Here is a 16,625-nt window from a genome sequence, read left to right as displayed (position 1 = left end):
GTGAAATTTATCAAACATATTGTGATCATATAACTGTTCAAAATTTTAGGTTGCCTTTGATCCAACATTAAAAAATTATTTAAATAACAATTATTAAGAAAGAATATATATGTTTTTTTGTGAGGTTACATAAAATTGCATTTTAATAAATTGGAGGGAAAAAACAACTACCAGGGTAATATTTCAAATAATTTAGTTGAAAATTAATACGGAAAACTAACTTAAATTTTATTACATCTTTTAGAAAAAACAGCAACAACTTCCAGCTTTTCTGCCACAATTATCCCAACAATGCATGTGAGATTGCGGAGGGACTGTACATACAGACTATAGAGTTTCTCCTTTTTTTCAATTTTTGGATGCTGGTGTGCCGCAGGATTTTTGTCAAGGATAAAGTGTGCCTTGGCTCAAAAAAAAGTTGAAAAATACTGTTATTGAGGGTGGTTGCTCCCGCGTCTTTGTCTGACTCTTGGGGCTCTTCGATGCCTGGATTGGCCAGGCTGCTGCGCTGTCTACCCATAGTTCTGGGGTGTGGGGTGCTGGGCCTCCTGCCTTTGCTGCAGTCTTCAATATAATCAAGGTACACTCTAAGAACCATAAATTTGTTCAACCCACCTGCTTATTCACTTTTGCTCAAATATGGCCTGGGTTCTGTTTTTACACCCCTCTTCAAGAATATTAGTTATGCAAATCTTGTGTATGCCTGTCTGTGTGAAAAAGTCTTGTGAGATGAACCTTCCATCATTAATGTGTGAATATACTTCCTTCTTCTTCTTCTTCCACTTTCGGCTTCTCCCATCAGGGGTCGCCACAGCGAACAAGTCGCATGGTAAATTTGGCAATGTTTTACGCCGGATGCCCTTCCTGACGCAACCTTCTCAAACCGGGCTTGGAACCGGCAGAGGTAGAGAAGGGAACAGGGAGCAGCCCGGAGTCGAACCCGGGTTTCACGGACGGAAGGCGCCGCAAACCAGCACGAGCTAAACTGGCTCGTGCTGGTTTCACATTAATGTGTGAATATACTTCAAACCTGTAAATAGCTGTGTGCAGACAATTTGTTGATGCGTGTATGTCAGACAACTCGTGTAGTAAGAAATATTTATTTCACAACTTAATTTTTCACATTCTTTAATTTGGCATTCACAACTTTTCGTTTTGGCATAAGGCTCCGTTCAATTCCATGAGAATTTTATATTCTACTAAAATGAATGACATTCTGTTGTTTTGACTTTGATGTTTTGAAGTTATGAAATTGTTTAGAGAGTAAGCTGTGCTTTAAACAACGACTTTGGTTTTTGTCATGATTCTGTTGTTTCCTCTGTCCTTTATTTTAAATTATCAATTACATACAAAATGTTTATAAAAATGTTACTTGAAAAAGACAAGATTTTAAAAAGCTAAACGTATTGTTAGATGTGATCGCTGAAGGCGCTGAAGTATTCTCAAGCACTTACAGAAACAGACACAACAAAAAAATTTAGATAACACTTTCCACTTCCTAAAACTAAATTAGATGAAGTGACACAGAATGAAAGGAGCTGAAGAAAACTAAGGAATGCAGAAAATGATTCCAGTTAAGTTCAATAATAGAGGCTAAATAAGCTAAAAGCTGAAATTGTTGGAATAACGGTAAGAAAAGAAGAGCTGCAGTTTCAAGAGTGCATGATAAAATGGGTGCTCAAATGGTGAATTAACTTTTTTTTTCAAATTGGTAATTATGACTAAAGAAGCTAAAAAGGCAGATTTTGAAAATATTTTGACTCTCACAGTTAAGTGTGAGCTTTGTGTTAACCCCAGAATTATGAGAACTGTTAAATCTCAAACCAGACATTTTAATCTGAAACTCCCTCTTTCATAACCACTAGTTTTAAATAACCTGATGAGGACTCAGATGTGGATGGAATTTCCTTTAGTCACTTTTCTTTCTGTGTCAACTTCAGATGCAGGAGCTGTTGACGGACTTCGCTCAGCCAGTCCAGGTTGAGCTTGAATCCTTTGAAGCTGCAGATGATCCTCATACAGAGATTTGGTTTCAGTCCTTCGATGCATCTAGACCAGAGAAGGTCTTCCTCCCTGTCAGTGATCAACTGCATCACATCGAGTCCCTCAATGATCCCAACATTACGGTGAAGAACGGTGTTATTTACTGGGATGGTATGTAATAGAAGTCATTCAAGCACACTGTAATCCCATGGCTCTGCTTAGTCTGGCCTCTATTGTGGTTTTTAAAAAGCTGCTGTTTTTTTACAGCACCAGACCTGTGTGCCTCCTCAGAGCATCACTTTTGTCCTCCTCATTCTCTATGCATCAACACGTTGGGCTCCTTCTCCTGTGTGTGTCGGCAAGGTTATCATGATGTAAGCTCTGTGACCCTTCCTGCTGCAGCTTTACGTCCGGTCTGCAAAGGTATGAGGCTACAGGCTTTTCTCAGAACTATTCCAATGCAACAAATGCTTTATCATTTAGGAAACTTATTTTCCTAACTCCTTTTTTTTTTTTTACCCTGAAGAACTCAAGAACAATTTTCCTTTATTTATTAAGTTAAATTAAGTTAATTTATTTTATTTTTTCATTTTTGGTAGCAGTAATTGACAGCAGCCAAACAGAACCTTAGAAAAATTAAAAGTAAAGAAGAGAAAAATTGATGAATTTCGTGTGGCCAACATAAATTTCCATTGGTTTTTTGTGCTCGGTCACACATAAATACATGCAAATAACATTTGATCCCATGGCCTCTCCAGGATTAAGAAAATAGCCCTTTTTTATTCGATATGGTAAATGGCGTATACTTATATAGCGCTTTCTACCTTCTTTCGAAGGCCCAAAGCGCTTTACAGTCCCATTCACCCATGCACACACAAATTCACACACACATTCACACACTGATGGCGGCTCCGCTGCCAAACACTGGCGCCAAACTCCCACCAGAGGCAAGGTGGGGTTCAGTGTCTTGCCCAAGGACACTTCGACACATGGGCGTGCAAGACGGGAATCGAACCTGCAATCCTACGATCATGGGTCGACTGCCCTACCGCTGCACCACGGCCGCCCATCATTTATTAATGATGAATTTATTAATGATCATATAATATTTGCCAGATTTTAGAGGTTTCAACTCTGATGGAACTGTCAAAGATTCCCATAATTAGGGCTATGGCAACTATGCAGCTTTAATCTCGGCCTCATTAGCAAGAGATTTTTATTTTATTTTTTTTAGCATGTGAGCCACAAAAATGTCTTGCAGTGCCTGCAAGATGTTCTATTAATAAATGTAATAAGAAATGTCTCTGAGCCAACATTAGTCTCTTAAAACCTTTAGCTATTCTAGAAAAGTCTAGAGACTTATTTAGATTTTAAAGAAGATTTGATTTGTGGGCAAAATCTCTCGCTTTTCCTTTTCATGGTTTGGTGTTTGACCTTTTCTTTCTACACAGAGTAGTGTGTTCTGCATCCTGATTGGCTGTAGACCTTGTCAATCAATCCCCTCCATTTTTGCAGTTTTTCTACTCTTAATGGTTTTTTTTACACTTTAATTTTAAAGCAGATGAAGATCTTTTCAGGCTATTAGTTACAACCCTTCATGGAGGGAACAATCCAGAATCATCAGATTGTTTATTTTTTCTTTTATTTGCAGAGTATATGTCCTAATTTTAGGATAAATTATGGTTAGAGCTGTAGTTTGCTGCTCAAACTTTAAACTGGGGACTATGATTTTAAAAACTGGCAGCTTTACAATCAGTTTACAATCAGCTGTTTTTAACCATAAAACCATTCAGCTGACGCAACAAAACAAGGAAAAGGATTCAAATCGACCTGTAATTGTCTCTCACAATGTGACTTTATTACTGTTTATGCAGTTTTCTCATTTGTTCTGATCAGCTGTAGTTGAATAACGACTTTTTGTGCAGAGGGGGGTTTCTTCAGTCAGTGTCTGGAAAAGTCCATGATAGGTGGCATAGCCAAAGCTTACCTGACCTCTCACGCCAGCGGAAAGGTGCAGGTGAAGTTGAATGATGGCCGTTGTTCAGTGAACGAGACAGAGAAGCTGTTTTTCTTCCACATCCCACGGAAATCCTCCCAGTGTGGATCAGAGAAGCAGGTCTGTGATGAGCATAAGTCCGGTGACTGTACATGGGCGGTTTATGCAAGCAAGTGTTTATGTCCATCAGGTAAACAGAACTCACATCACGCTGCAGAACACGCTGTCCATCACTCTGGTCAAGGGGCAAACCATCAGCCGGCGGGACCTGAAAGTCATCTGGAAGTGCGTCTATCCAAGACATTATGTCAGCAATGCCCGCGTGGCGTCTGACACACTGTGGTGAGATGCATCATATTCAGCTCCATGCACAGCTATCAGCTGGACTAAAACTGAGCATTTCCTATTTGTAGGCTGTCCTCAATTTATTTGGTGGAGTTCAACTCGTCTCTTTCTCTGGGTCTGAGCCTGGTGCTGTTCAGGGACAGCTCGTTCACTCGCTCTTACGAAGAAACTGTCAGCTTGAGCTTTGAGGACACCCTGTTCTTCCAGGTTTCACTGCAGACAAACAGCACATTTGCCTCAGATGTGCTCCTGCAGGTAGAGTCCTGCTGGGCCACCGAGAGCCCCAACCCGCAGGATGAGGTCCAGGCTCTGCTTCTGTTGGACAGGTGTTTTCCTTTCACCACTGACTGTTTAACTGCAAGCATGTATGAAGACTGAAATGACCAACCTTCCTGTCCTGCAGCTGTCCTGCTGATGACACCTTTCTGTGGATGTCAGTGAACGGAGACTCGCAGATCAGCAGATTTTCCATCCAGATGTTCTCGATGCCAAAGAGGTTACACATTTACTTTCACTGCCTTGCCAACATATGTGGACCTGATGAAGACTGTACTAAGGTGAGGGCAGAAGCTGATATGTATGTCATCCTGACAATAATTTCTGGTACACAAGCTCCTCCAGTCAGATCCTGAAAAACACTGATTTGGAAACAGAATTCCTCTATCCCCACCAAGTCTGAACAGCTCTTATCATAACCTACCACTGCCTTCTGATAATCAGGCGTTGGTGGTCAGTATTTCTCAACTCTGCTGGAAGATCTGGCATGAAAGCTGAGCAAATTTCTCCTCTCCAATGACATTTTCATATTTCGGGCCAGAAAAACACATTGAAAAGGAGTGTTTCTGTAAAACGTCAACACATTGAGTATTTCATGTTGAATTGAGATTTTAATAAGACTATGATAAGCATTTAAACATAGACTGTGAATTTTAACATTTATGATAGTCCTTCTCCAGCTGAACCCTAACATTTTTCTGTTTTTGCTCTGTTGTTATAAAAATTTTACTGCGATTTGACCTCCAGCTTTTGAAAAACACTTGGTCCTTACTGCCTCTTTAAAAAGGATGATGCATTTATGTTCACACAGAAACAGGATATTTTGTCTACAGTACTTTAGCTTATTTAGTTTAAGTTTTCAAAAGCCATTAAGCAGGTTAGACAAGCTAGTTTATTATTGTTGCAGGAAAGATTTTTAATTAGAGACATTAAATTAATGCAGATTTGTAAAGAAAGCTGTAAAAATACGTTTTTCCACTTTAATGGCTTGAATCCTTATGATGTACATTTTGGATTTAAAGTTTTTAATGGTCACTATGTTAACACATTTCTAAAACTTTAGCTTTTTTTTAATATACAATAAATATACTTTCACTAGAACATAGTTTCAGAGATAAACACATGCAGTTAGTTTTTACCATCTAATGGACATTTTCAAACATTAAAAATGATGAGTGCATTCCAAACTGTTGGAATCAGTGAAGAATCCAAACTTGAATTTTCAACCATTTATTCTGCGAGTCTGCTTCTATGCATCTTTAGATAAGAAATCATTTAAAATGGTCTCCAGGACCTTCAGAGGTTTCAAATATTGCAATTTTTTTTTCTTGTGAGATGTTGGTCATGTGCAGATATTTGTTTTGAAACAGAGCTGCACCAGCGAGGTGCGCTCCAAAAGATCGGTGAGGACTGAGGGGAGGAACAAGAAACTGGCCGCTGTCGTCTCTGCAGGACCGCTGGTTGTTGACATGAGGGTGAAGTCTGTACAGCCGTCTGTCTGTGAGTGCATGTTCACCCTCAGCCACACACACTTCCTGAGACTAAAGTTCTTTAACATATAAGGTGAAGCTAAAGCCCATCATGCAGGGTATGTTTAAGAACTGTCAGCTAAAATCACTCACAAGACTGTGAAGGTTCATTTCAGTTTAGTGTGGATGTAATTAAGTGAAAAGACGGTGAACGTTCAATCATATCTCTGCAGGGTCAGAACACATGACCGCAGTGTTCATCGTGGCTTCATCCATCAGTCTTTTGGGACTGACCGTTCTGTCGCTCAGTGCAGCTAAAGCCATCATGACGTACTTTGAACAGCAACAGCAGTGAGCAGTTTGAGTTTCATGTGATGGTAATAAATGCATTTTAACCTTACCGTGGGATGTCTGTTTTTCATCTTTCAATATCAGTCAACATTCTTTTCTAATTTTTATTTTTACCTTGTAAGTTCATGTAATAAAATAATAAAAAGAGAGTTAAAAGGTAAACACTTCTGATCATGCATCATTTGAAAGGTCTGTTTCAAGAAGTTTTTTCATTAAGGCGATAATAAAAAAAGATCCCCTGATTTTATTCCTGTTTTTATTTTTACCCTATCTGGTTAATGTGGGACAACAAGCCTTTAAACTCAGTCAGGAAGAGAACACAATTGCAGAGAACACATTTGGGACTTTAACTTTAAGTTTAATTATAAATCCAACAGCAAAATCCAGCCTTAAAATGCGGGTAGAGGACTTCCGGTAAGGAGTGATAGCTGCAACACGTGTGCTCAATCTGCTCCTCATAGGCATTTCTAACTTGGACCTAATTACCTTGTAAACACCTTCCTGATTCCACATCTGGTGACTGTGAACTAGTTTTCGAAACTACTCCTCACAAAGCAGTATTAAAAATGTCGAAGCCGAAGACTAGATAAACTGACAGAGAAGGGCCCAACAGTGGCTAGCGCTAACATGAGTCGAAGTGTCCTTGGGCAAGACACTGAACCCCACCTTGCCTCTGGTGGTAGGCGGGTGCCTGTGTTTGGCAGCGGAGCCGCCCGCCACCAGTGTGTGAATGTGTGTGTGACTGGGTGAATGGGTCTGTGACTGTAAAAGCTCTTTGTCCTTGTAGGTAGAAAAGCGCTATACAAGTATTTACCAACTTGGGCCTGGAAGACGTCACATCTCTGCCGGAGCGACATAAAGAGGCCCTCTCCACTGAGTTTAAGTCATCTTGAAATTTTCGCCACGAAACTTGCCAACATAGAGGCTTCTATCGTTGTCCACGGTGATCGTATTATGTCATTGGAGGGCAAAGCTGGAGCAGTTGAACAACATCTTAAAGACGTGGAGAAGCAGTTTGGTTGTGTTCTTGTTATTTTTGCTGTTATTTCTTCTGTGCTACTTCTCTTGTAAAGTATTTTTTTTAAATCAACTTTATTGCACATTATGCCATTTTACAAGGACGTACTTTTAGGTATGCAATAAAAAAAAAAAACTGCAACTATCAAATGCACATCTGTAATAAACAGAAGAACAAGAATAGAAATAGAAATAAGCCAGGGGGTTAAACTCTATGAGAAAACACTGAATCTAACACATATGTGTGTGTGCATGGGTGAATGGTACTGTGACTGTAAAGCGCTTTGGGCCTTTGAAAAAAAGGTATACAAGTATACGCCATTTACCATTTACAATGTTCTGATTGCTTTTTGCTTCTCTGAATTTCGAATACTGTTGATATATTGATTTAATTCAGAAAGGAATGCAGTGAAACAGGGTTTTCTACTAGAAAATTTACATTTATAAACATGGAATTTGGCCAAAATGAGTAAAAGATTTAAAATTAAACCAGAGTCCGTTTGCATATTTTTTATATTAGACCCAACAAGACATCTTTCCAGAATAAGACAAAACAAGAATCAATTTTATCATTAATAAAATCTCACATCTTCTGCCAAAACGCCTTAACTTTGGGACAATACCAGAAAATTGGATTACTGTTTCAGAATTACAACCAAAACTACAGAGTGTCAATGTTTAATTTAAATCTGTTTTGAATGAACATTTTAGCTGGGTTAATTCTATGGATAATCTCAAAAGAAACTTTCTTAACCTTATTAGTGATTAAAAATGTATTGGGTGTTTGCCAAACCTCCTTCCATGCAATATCTACAACAAACATGTTCCAATAAGACATGCTACGAGGTAGTGAAACAATGTTCGTTTGAAATAATTTTCTTATTGCTTTATTGTTTTTCCTGGGATAACCGGTCAGACATATTTTCTCCACAGGAGTATATATGGGAGAGAGTACAAAAGGCTCCTCAACATTAACTCTGTGTTGGAATTTAAACAGCATGCATACACCAGAGGGAATTGCTCCAAACACTTTAGCGTATTCTAAAGGTGGAACAGGGAAGTTAAATTAAGATAGAAATTCCTCATAAGTTGAAAGGAAGACCTGGTTGTTAAATAATTGATACACAAAAATAAACTTATTTCGAAACCAATGTTCTATGAAGAGTGATTTGTGTTTACATAAAATGTCCCTGTTATTCCAGATAGAATATTTGTGAGGTGAAAAGTTGTTTGTATACAAGGGACCATGAAAGGAAGGCTTGGCGACAAGATGCAGATAACTTAAGTGGGATTTTACATACATCATAATTACACATGAGAAAGAAATCAGCGCCACCAATTTTAGATAAAATATGAAGAGGTATAGTGTTCCAAATGGAGCTGGGATTTCTAAAAAAGTTGTTTCAGCCAATTAATTTTAAATATGTTATTCAAGGTATAAAAATCGAGAAAATTGAGGCCACCTTTGTCATAGGAGTTCACGAGAACATTTTTTTTTAAGTAATTGGTTCTGTTTCTCCAGATGAAATTAAAAAGCATTTTGTCAATTTCTTTAATTTTATCATCAATCAGCCAAAGCTGCGTATCTTAAGCGGGAACTACCTTCTGCTTTGCTGCCCCCTATCCGTGAGTGGAACTTGCCGCTTTGTTGCAGTTTTTTATGCGGCTTACAGGGATGGGTTTTTTTTTTCTGTTTTGTTGTTGTTGTTTCTCTTTTTTATTTTTGTGCTGTTTACCTGCCAGTGTGGATTTATTTATTTATTTTGCACTCTTGCCCCATATACCTTCCTTCTTTTTTCTCTTTCATTGAATGCAAGTTAATCCAACTGTATCTGGTTTAAATCTGGTCACATTTACATCATGGAATTGTAGGGGTCTGGGAAAAGCTCTCAAGAGGGGTAAAGTCTTTATGCATCTAAAATCTTTGTCGTCTGATATAATTTTCCTTCAGGAAACCCATATTCATCCTACTGAACAAACGTGCCTGAAAGCTCAATGGGTATCACAAGTTTACCAATCCCCCTTTTCCTCAAGGGCAAGAGGAGTCGCCATCCTGATCCGTAGGACCATTCCTTTTGTTTACAAATTTATGGTTGCTGATCCAGGTGGGAGGTATGTTTTGGTTACAGGCACCATTAACTCTGTTCCGCTGGCACTTTTAAACATATATGCTCCAAATTTCGATTGTCCTGATTTTTTTTGCAAGGTTTTTCGTCTTGCCGCGGATCAGCCTAATCATCACATTATAATTGGAGGTGACTTTAACTGTTTTCTTGACAGTTGATCGGATAGATCCTCTTCAGCCACCGCCCCTACTCTCAAATCCATCCCAATTTTGAATAATCTAATTAAATCCTTTAACTTTGTTGACATCTGGAGGCACCAACATCCACTAGATAAGCAGTACTCATTTTTCTCCCAGGTACATGGCAGTTTCTCTCGGATTGACTACTTTTTGGTCGACGCTAGGTTAATTTCTAACATTGTCCTTTCAGTGTACAATCCTATATTAATTTCTTATCATTCCCCTCTTAGTATCTTAGTATAAAAATTGATTTCAAGTTACACAAACAAACGTATAACTGGAAATTTAATCCTGCGTGGAACTTGGACAAATCCTTCTTGGAATACATTTCCACCAAGATCTCAGAGTTCTTAAAATTTAATGACAATGGCATGGTGTCAGATTCTACGTTGTGGGAATCATTGAAAGTTGTAATTAGAGGTGACATTATTTCATATCAATCTTTTAATAAAAAAGCTAGACAAAAGCAATTGTGTGAAATTGAGTCGCAACTTCCCTTGCTGGAAGAATCATACTGTATCTCTAAATCTGCGACAGTCTTAAACAATATGTTGAAAGCTAAATTTGAATATGGCCGTATTTTCGGTGAACGGGTTTGTGATTATATACGCAAACTTAAACAAAAGCAGTTTGAGCTCGGTGATAAAGCTGATTGTGTTCTTGCCAGACAACTCAAGGGTGTTCAGGCTGAAAGGGCAATTCTTAAACTGACATCCTCCAATGGCGAAATTATTACAGATCCACTTAGAATTAATAAAATATTTTATGACTTCTACAAAAACTTGTACACTTCAAGAGCTGGATCCTCTGAGGAGGAAATATTCGGTTTTCTTAACAGCTTGGACATTCCTACTTTGAGTGATCAGCAAGACAACAGTTGGAAGTCAACTTCACGCTAGAAGAAGTTAAGTCTGCCATCCGCTCGTTTCCAAACTGCAAGGCATGCGGACCTGACTGATTCGGGATCGAGTTTTACAAGGCACATATCAATATTCTTGCACCTCTGTTGCTTCGCATGATTAATGATTCCATAACTCAAGGCTGCTTCCCAGACACATTATATGATGCTAATATCTGTCTCTTGCTGAAAAAAGGGAGAGATGCTGGTAATGCTGCATCATATCGTCCATTAAGTCTGTTAAATATTGATCAGAAAATTATTGCCAAGGTTTTAACAAATAGATTGAATGACCACATTGGCATGCTTATTCATAGCGATTAAACAGGGTTTATTCCAGAACGGTATGCATTTTCAAACACTCGACGGCTTCTAAATGTTCTGTATACCACAAAACTCCCTCGTGCTGGCGTTCTCTCTTTGGATGCCCAGCAGGCCTTTGATCAAATAGAGTGGAATTATATGTTTTGTGCACTCCAGAAGTTCGGTTTCGGGGACAGATTTATGACCGTGATAAAAATGCTTTATTCTCGCCCCAAATCCTGTGTGATTACTAAAAACAATAGGTCTACCCCTTTCCAATTACACTGCGGCACCAGGCAGGGTTGCTGTCTCTCTCCAATCCTCTTTGCTCTTGCACTTGAACCGCTCGCTATCGCTATTAGAGCAAACCAGGACATTGTTGGGATAAAGCATGGCACCTCCAAGAGCATAATTGGCCTGTACGCAGATGATGTTTTCCTTACACTGTCCGATATGGAAGAATCTATTCCTCCTCTTCTTGACCTGATAAAAACTTTTGCTTTGCTGTATAGCAAAGTGGATATCCCAATTAAAAAAATAAAAAAATGACTTTGTATTGTACAATTCGTATAGAATTATAAGGCAAATTAGGAAGGTACTTAGTCTGCCGGTCTTATCTATAGACGTTCCCATCTGCCTGAACCCAGCTTTTCAACCAGGTCTGTCGGATCACGCGTTTACTCTCTGGGATAAAAATGGCCTCTCATCCATTAAGGATCTCTACATCAACAATCATTTTGCATCTTTTACCCAACTGCAAAAAAAGTTTTCTCTCCCACCGGGTCATTTTTTTTAGGTATTTGCAAATCAGACACTTTATAAAACGGTCTATAACCCAGTTTCAACAACTGCCAACACAACCTGAATTTTTCAAAGTCTTGATTAAAGCGTCGACATCTAAGAATTTGATTTCAGATTTTGTCAGATGTTTTCATAGGTCACCAACAACTACTTCTATTAAGGTTGCATGGGCTGATGACATTGGAACGGATATCCCTATTAATTTGTGGCTAAGCGCTTTGAAAGGAATCAAGTCTTGTTCCATAAGTGCATTTCTCATTTATTTTACTCATGCCCTAAGCTAACACATTTTTGGTTTAATATATTTAGGTTGTTTAGTTCAGTTTATAATGCACAAATAATTCCCAATGTTCTGATTGCAATATTTGGTTGTTCAGATCACACTCAGAAGTTGTCACACTCAATTCAACATGCAGTCAGGTTTGGAATGGTTATTGCCAAAAGGATTATTCTGAAGGAGTGGAAGGCTTCTACTTCCCCTAGTTTCTGTAAGTGGCTAAATGACATGGCGAGCTGTTTGTACCTTGAGGAAATCCGATACAAATTGACTGGTCGGCTGGATAAAGTCACAAAGACTTTCATGGATCATATTAACCAGGCGAAAACCCAGCCTCTCATCTGATGATGGTTGTTTACCTTTCTCTGCATTCTTAGGATGAAACCTTCTGCTTTGTAACTATATGTGGGTATTTATGCTGTGTTTCTCATTTGTACACTGGTAGTGTTTGTGTTGTCTGTGTTTAAAACTTTGTTGAAAAAGCAATAAAAAAATATGAAAGAAAAAAAAAAAGAAGTAATGTGAATATTGTTCACCGTTTTCAAACCATCTTGATCGAGATCTCACAAAAGCTCCCTTGGCTTTTTGAAGATATAAATGATCCAATTCAGTTTGAAAGTCAGAGAGTTGGAGTTTATCTATGGAGTCCTATACTGTTCATAATTAAATAAATAAATATTTAATTAAATAAATAAATATGGCCTCATACAAAAACACAATCAACCAATAAATCTCTCTTAAAAATATAAAAAGATCATGAAATTGTGAAAACCCTGCACACTGATTTTAAAAAAGGCATTTTATTATTCAATATATTTCATTTTGCTTTAAAAACCTGTTCATTATTTTAAAACAGCATTTTAAAATATTATTTTTTAATCATGTGGAATATTATAATTCTGTCTTTTTTTCAGAGGCTCGTATTTCAAAATCAATATTTTCCAAAGTAGCTTTGTTTTTATTTCATGTTGCTGTTTTTCACAATGACTTATTTATTTCATGAAGAGCTTTTTCAGGAGTCTGTGTCTGACCAACCAAAAGTCAATTCTGGACTGATTTGTACCAGTTTTGTTACTCCATGCATAGCATTTGACATCAAGATTTTTCCTTCTCCACATATCATGGAGGTCAAATTTTTCCATAAAATTCTTTAGCTTGGTGTTGCTTCCATCCGGCCCACGAGGAGGACACCTATCTAAATTAATATCTGGGACATTATTGAAGTCACCCCGAACAATATGATAGCATTTGGAAATTTTTCTAACCATTTTAACAATAAGTTTTCTATAGAGAAAAGAAGTTGATAATTTCCTTTGACAGTGTTGTATCCATAAATATTGGCTGAAATAACAATATTATCATCAGATTGTAGTTTTTCATTCATCTTCTTGACCATTTATTCCCTTTCGGGGTCACGTGGTTGCCCCGCCAGCCACTTGGGCGTAGGCAAGGGATACCCTGGACTGGTCGCCAGTCTGTCGCAGGGTGGAATATCCTCAATCACACATCCATTCACTCTCACACTCACACCTATGGACAATTTAGAGTTGCCAATCAACCTATGTAGCATGTTTTTGGACGGTGGGAGGAAGCCAGAGATCCCGGAGAAAACCCACGCATGCACGGGGAGAACATGCAAACTCCACACAGAAAGGTTCCCCCATTGATGTTGTGTTTTTCATGTCCCCCAGCCGGGACTTGAACCGGGGGCCTTCTTGCTGTGAGGCAAGAGCGCTAACCACTGCGCCACCGTGCAGCCCCATCAGATTGTAGTATTTGGCAAATATAATGACCTGATGGATCACTTTCAGTAAGTAAAATGTCCCCACGAAACCTATTTTTTAGAGTTGTTACCCCGGCTGATCGCTCTGTACTGTGTGAAAACCATAAAGAATTACCCCATTGACACTTCCAGAATTTGGCATCATCAGATATTTAATGAGACTCTTGTAAAAACCGAGATCTGAATGAAACTGCCTAGCAAAAAGAAATAAAGCTTTGTGTTTTACCCTGTTTGATTAATTATTTAGGCCAAATTTTTTACCCCTATTGAATGCTCACAGAGACACGGAAGTAGCGGCAGGAAGTGGCTTTTGCAGCAAGATGACGGAGGGCGTACCAGATGATGATGTGAATGAACGTGAATACGATGGATGCTTTTGTGCTTTTTAAAATAAATAAATCTGTTTTCTAAACATCCTCCGTGTCTTCAATGCAATTTAATGAGACACACACAGACAGAAATGTGAAGTTATCCGCTGTAAATCTATGACGTGAATTAATAACAGGATAAATGATCGGCTAGTTAGTTAGTATGTAGCCTAATAGCCTTCGAATGTAAAGCGACTGACTGCTAAAGTTAATAAAATACAAGTCCTGAATATTGTTATTCCTATTCGACCCTAAACTATAATATCAGCTGTCTGTCTGTCAACCGACCAGCCAGTTGCCCAAATGCCGGCATACATCAAAGAGCTCTGCGGCGGAGCTAGTAGTAGCCTAGCAGGAGCTATCGTATGACAAAGCAGCCTAGTTATCGTAAATCTTTTGATATTTTTCTTATATTCATTGAGACAGTAATAAAGTCATCATTTTGTTTTTCATGTTCCTTTTTTAAACGAATGTGGGTCACAGAGACACGGAAGTTACCGCTGAAAGCGGCTTTTGCTGGCGTACAGAGAGCATATCCGCGTGAATGACAACAATAATTATTGCGTTCGAACGGATTAATTATTGCGTTTATCCCTTTCTTTTTTCATGGGTGAACTTCTGACCCATTGATAAATCCACAGCCTACCACGAAGTAAGCCGCCTTTCCCCACTCGCGTGCTCTCTTGATTTTCGGCCACAGCTTCTGCCGATTCTCCCTGTCCTCTTTTGTTAAGTCCTTTTTGAAGCGCAGGCCTTTGGCTTGGAGAAACCCGTTCTTCTTGGCCGCTCTCCGAACCTCTTCCTACAGGCGCCGGGAGATGAATCTGATTAGAACCCCTCGAGGCCTCGGGTCCTCCTGGCGTTTTCTTCCCATCCGATGAGCGACGTCAACAGCATCGTGAAACTTTTCTCTTTCTGAGGGCAAAACATGCTGGCAAATGTTGATCAACTCCTCGCGCACGTTTTCCTTTTCAGCCTCAGGAAGACCGTAGAGCCTCAAATTCCATCGACGACCACAAACTTCCAGATCTGCAACCCGGGCCAAGCATCTCAATGTAAATTCCTCATTTTTTTCCACACGTTTTTCCATAACATCAACTTTGTCATTTGACAGTGAGGAATTTTTAAGACACTGTTTCTTTCTATTCCTAGTTTAGATAACAGTCAGCTTGTAATGGGAGGTGATTTTAACTGCTGCCTTAACCCAACACTGGATCGCTCCTCATTTAAGCCTTATTCTGTGTCCAAGTCCTCCAAAGCCCACAACTTCTTTCTCTAGAATAGATTTTTTTTCCTCAATGATAATAATTTGGTCTCTGCGCTCAACTCTTATGAATACACCCCCATAGTAATATCAGATCATTCACCTGTTACCCTTGATATGTTCCTCCCAGGCAACTCTCTGTCACGGTCTCCATTGTGGTTTAACCCATTGCTACTTAAAGACACAGACTTTGTTCAGTTCATTAGTGAGCGCATAGACCTCTACATTTCCGCTAATAATACACCAGATGCATCTGCAATTGCAATTTGGGAAACATGAAAAGCATCTCTGAGAGGGGAAATATCATACAGTGCTAATAAAAATAAGCTTGCCTTACAAAAGAGTCGCAATCTTTACTCTGCTATATCGGAACTGCAAAATAAGTGTGCAGAATCCCCTAGTGCTGTTCTAAGAAACTGCTTATAAAAAGCCAGAATTCAACTCGATGGCCACCGACAAAGCAGTGTAATTAGTACTCAGAACCCGTTATAGCTATTATGAGTTTGGTGATAAGCCTAATAAAATACTCTTACACCAGATCAGTATCACTGATAAATTTATGGATTTTTATTCTTCTCTGTACACCTCTGAATGTTTTTCTGATGAGAAATGCTACAAAGCTTTTTTTCCCCATCTTAATATGAGACAGTCAAATATATGACAGTCGAACCAGATGTAGCTGCTCAATTGGATAAGCCTTTCACTGCTAAAGAACACTGTCATGTCTGTGCAGAGTGGGTAAAGCCCTGGACCAGCGGTTTCCGATCTGAATTTTTTAAGGTTTTTATGGATAAACCATCCCCTCTCATGCTTAACATGTTACAGGTTTGAGCTGATCTTTGTGCCTTGCCAGCTACTTTGCGACAGGCCACAATCTCTCTCATACTAAAAAAAGGTACAATCCTCGATGCTGCAGCAGTTATCGGCCTATATCTTTGATGAGTGTAGATGTCAAAATTTTAGCAAAACTGCTAGCAAAACGCTTGGAGTCGATAATGCCCACATTGATCAAACTGGCTTTATTAAAACCAGACATTCATATCATAATGTTAGGCGGCTAATGAATATTTTATACGGCACCTCTCCAACTGACACTCCCGAAATGGTCATCTCCATGTATGCTGAAAAGGCCTTTGATCGGGTGGAGTAGCCTTGCTTGTTTTACACTTTGAGACGCTTTGGCTCTAAA

General features: G+C 38.9%; 1 protein-coding gene across 4 annotated transcripts in view; it reads left to right on the top strand.

The window, feature by feature from the left end:
• Positions 1-6,469, top strand: part of LOC101168761 (uncharacterized) — a 37,767-nt gene extending 31,298 nt beyond the window's left edge. For 2 of the 4 annotated variants that reach the window (XM_011492581.4, XM_078941903.1), the window contains 8 exons: positions 1,941-2,154; positions 2,251-2,406; positions 3,909-4,099; positions 4,170-4,318; positions 4,393-4,650; positions 4,728-4,881; positions 5,971-6,100; positions 6,303-6,469. In XM_011492581.4, coding sequence (XP_011490883.1) covers positions 1,941-2,154; positions 2,251-2,406; positions 3,909-4,099; positions 4,170-4,318; positions 4,393-4,650; positions 4,728-4,881; positions 5,971-6,100; positions 6,303-6,424 — 1,374 coding nt within the window. In that variant the 3' untranslated portion in view covers positions 6,425-6,469. Of the gene's footprint in view, positions 1-1,940; positions 2,155-2,250; positions 2,407-3,908; positions 4,100-4,169; positions 4,322-4,392; positions 4,651-4,727; positions 4,882-5,970; positions 6,101-6,302 lie in introns of all 4 variants that reach the window. The other 2 variants (XM_011492580.4, XM_078941902.1) reach the window with 1 other exon arrangement.
• Positions 6,470-16,625: the final 10,156 nt, after the last annotated feature.

Source organism: Oryzias latipes, chromosome 23 (assembly GCF_053564925.1).
Source record: "Oryzias latipes strain Hd-rR chromosome 23, Olatipes_Hd-rR_3.1".
NCBI classification, from domain to species: Eukaryota; Metazoa; Chordata; class Actinopteri; order Beloniformes; family Adrianichthyidae; genus Oryzias; species Oryzias latipes.
Note: the sequence above shows the minus strand (reverse complement) of the source record. Positions and strands in the feature narration are given on the sequence as shown.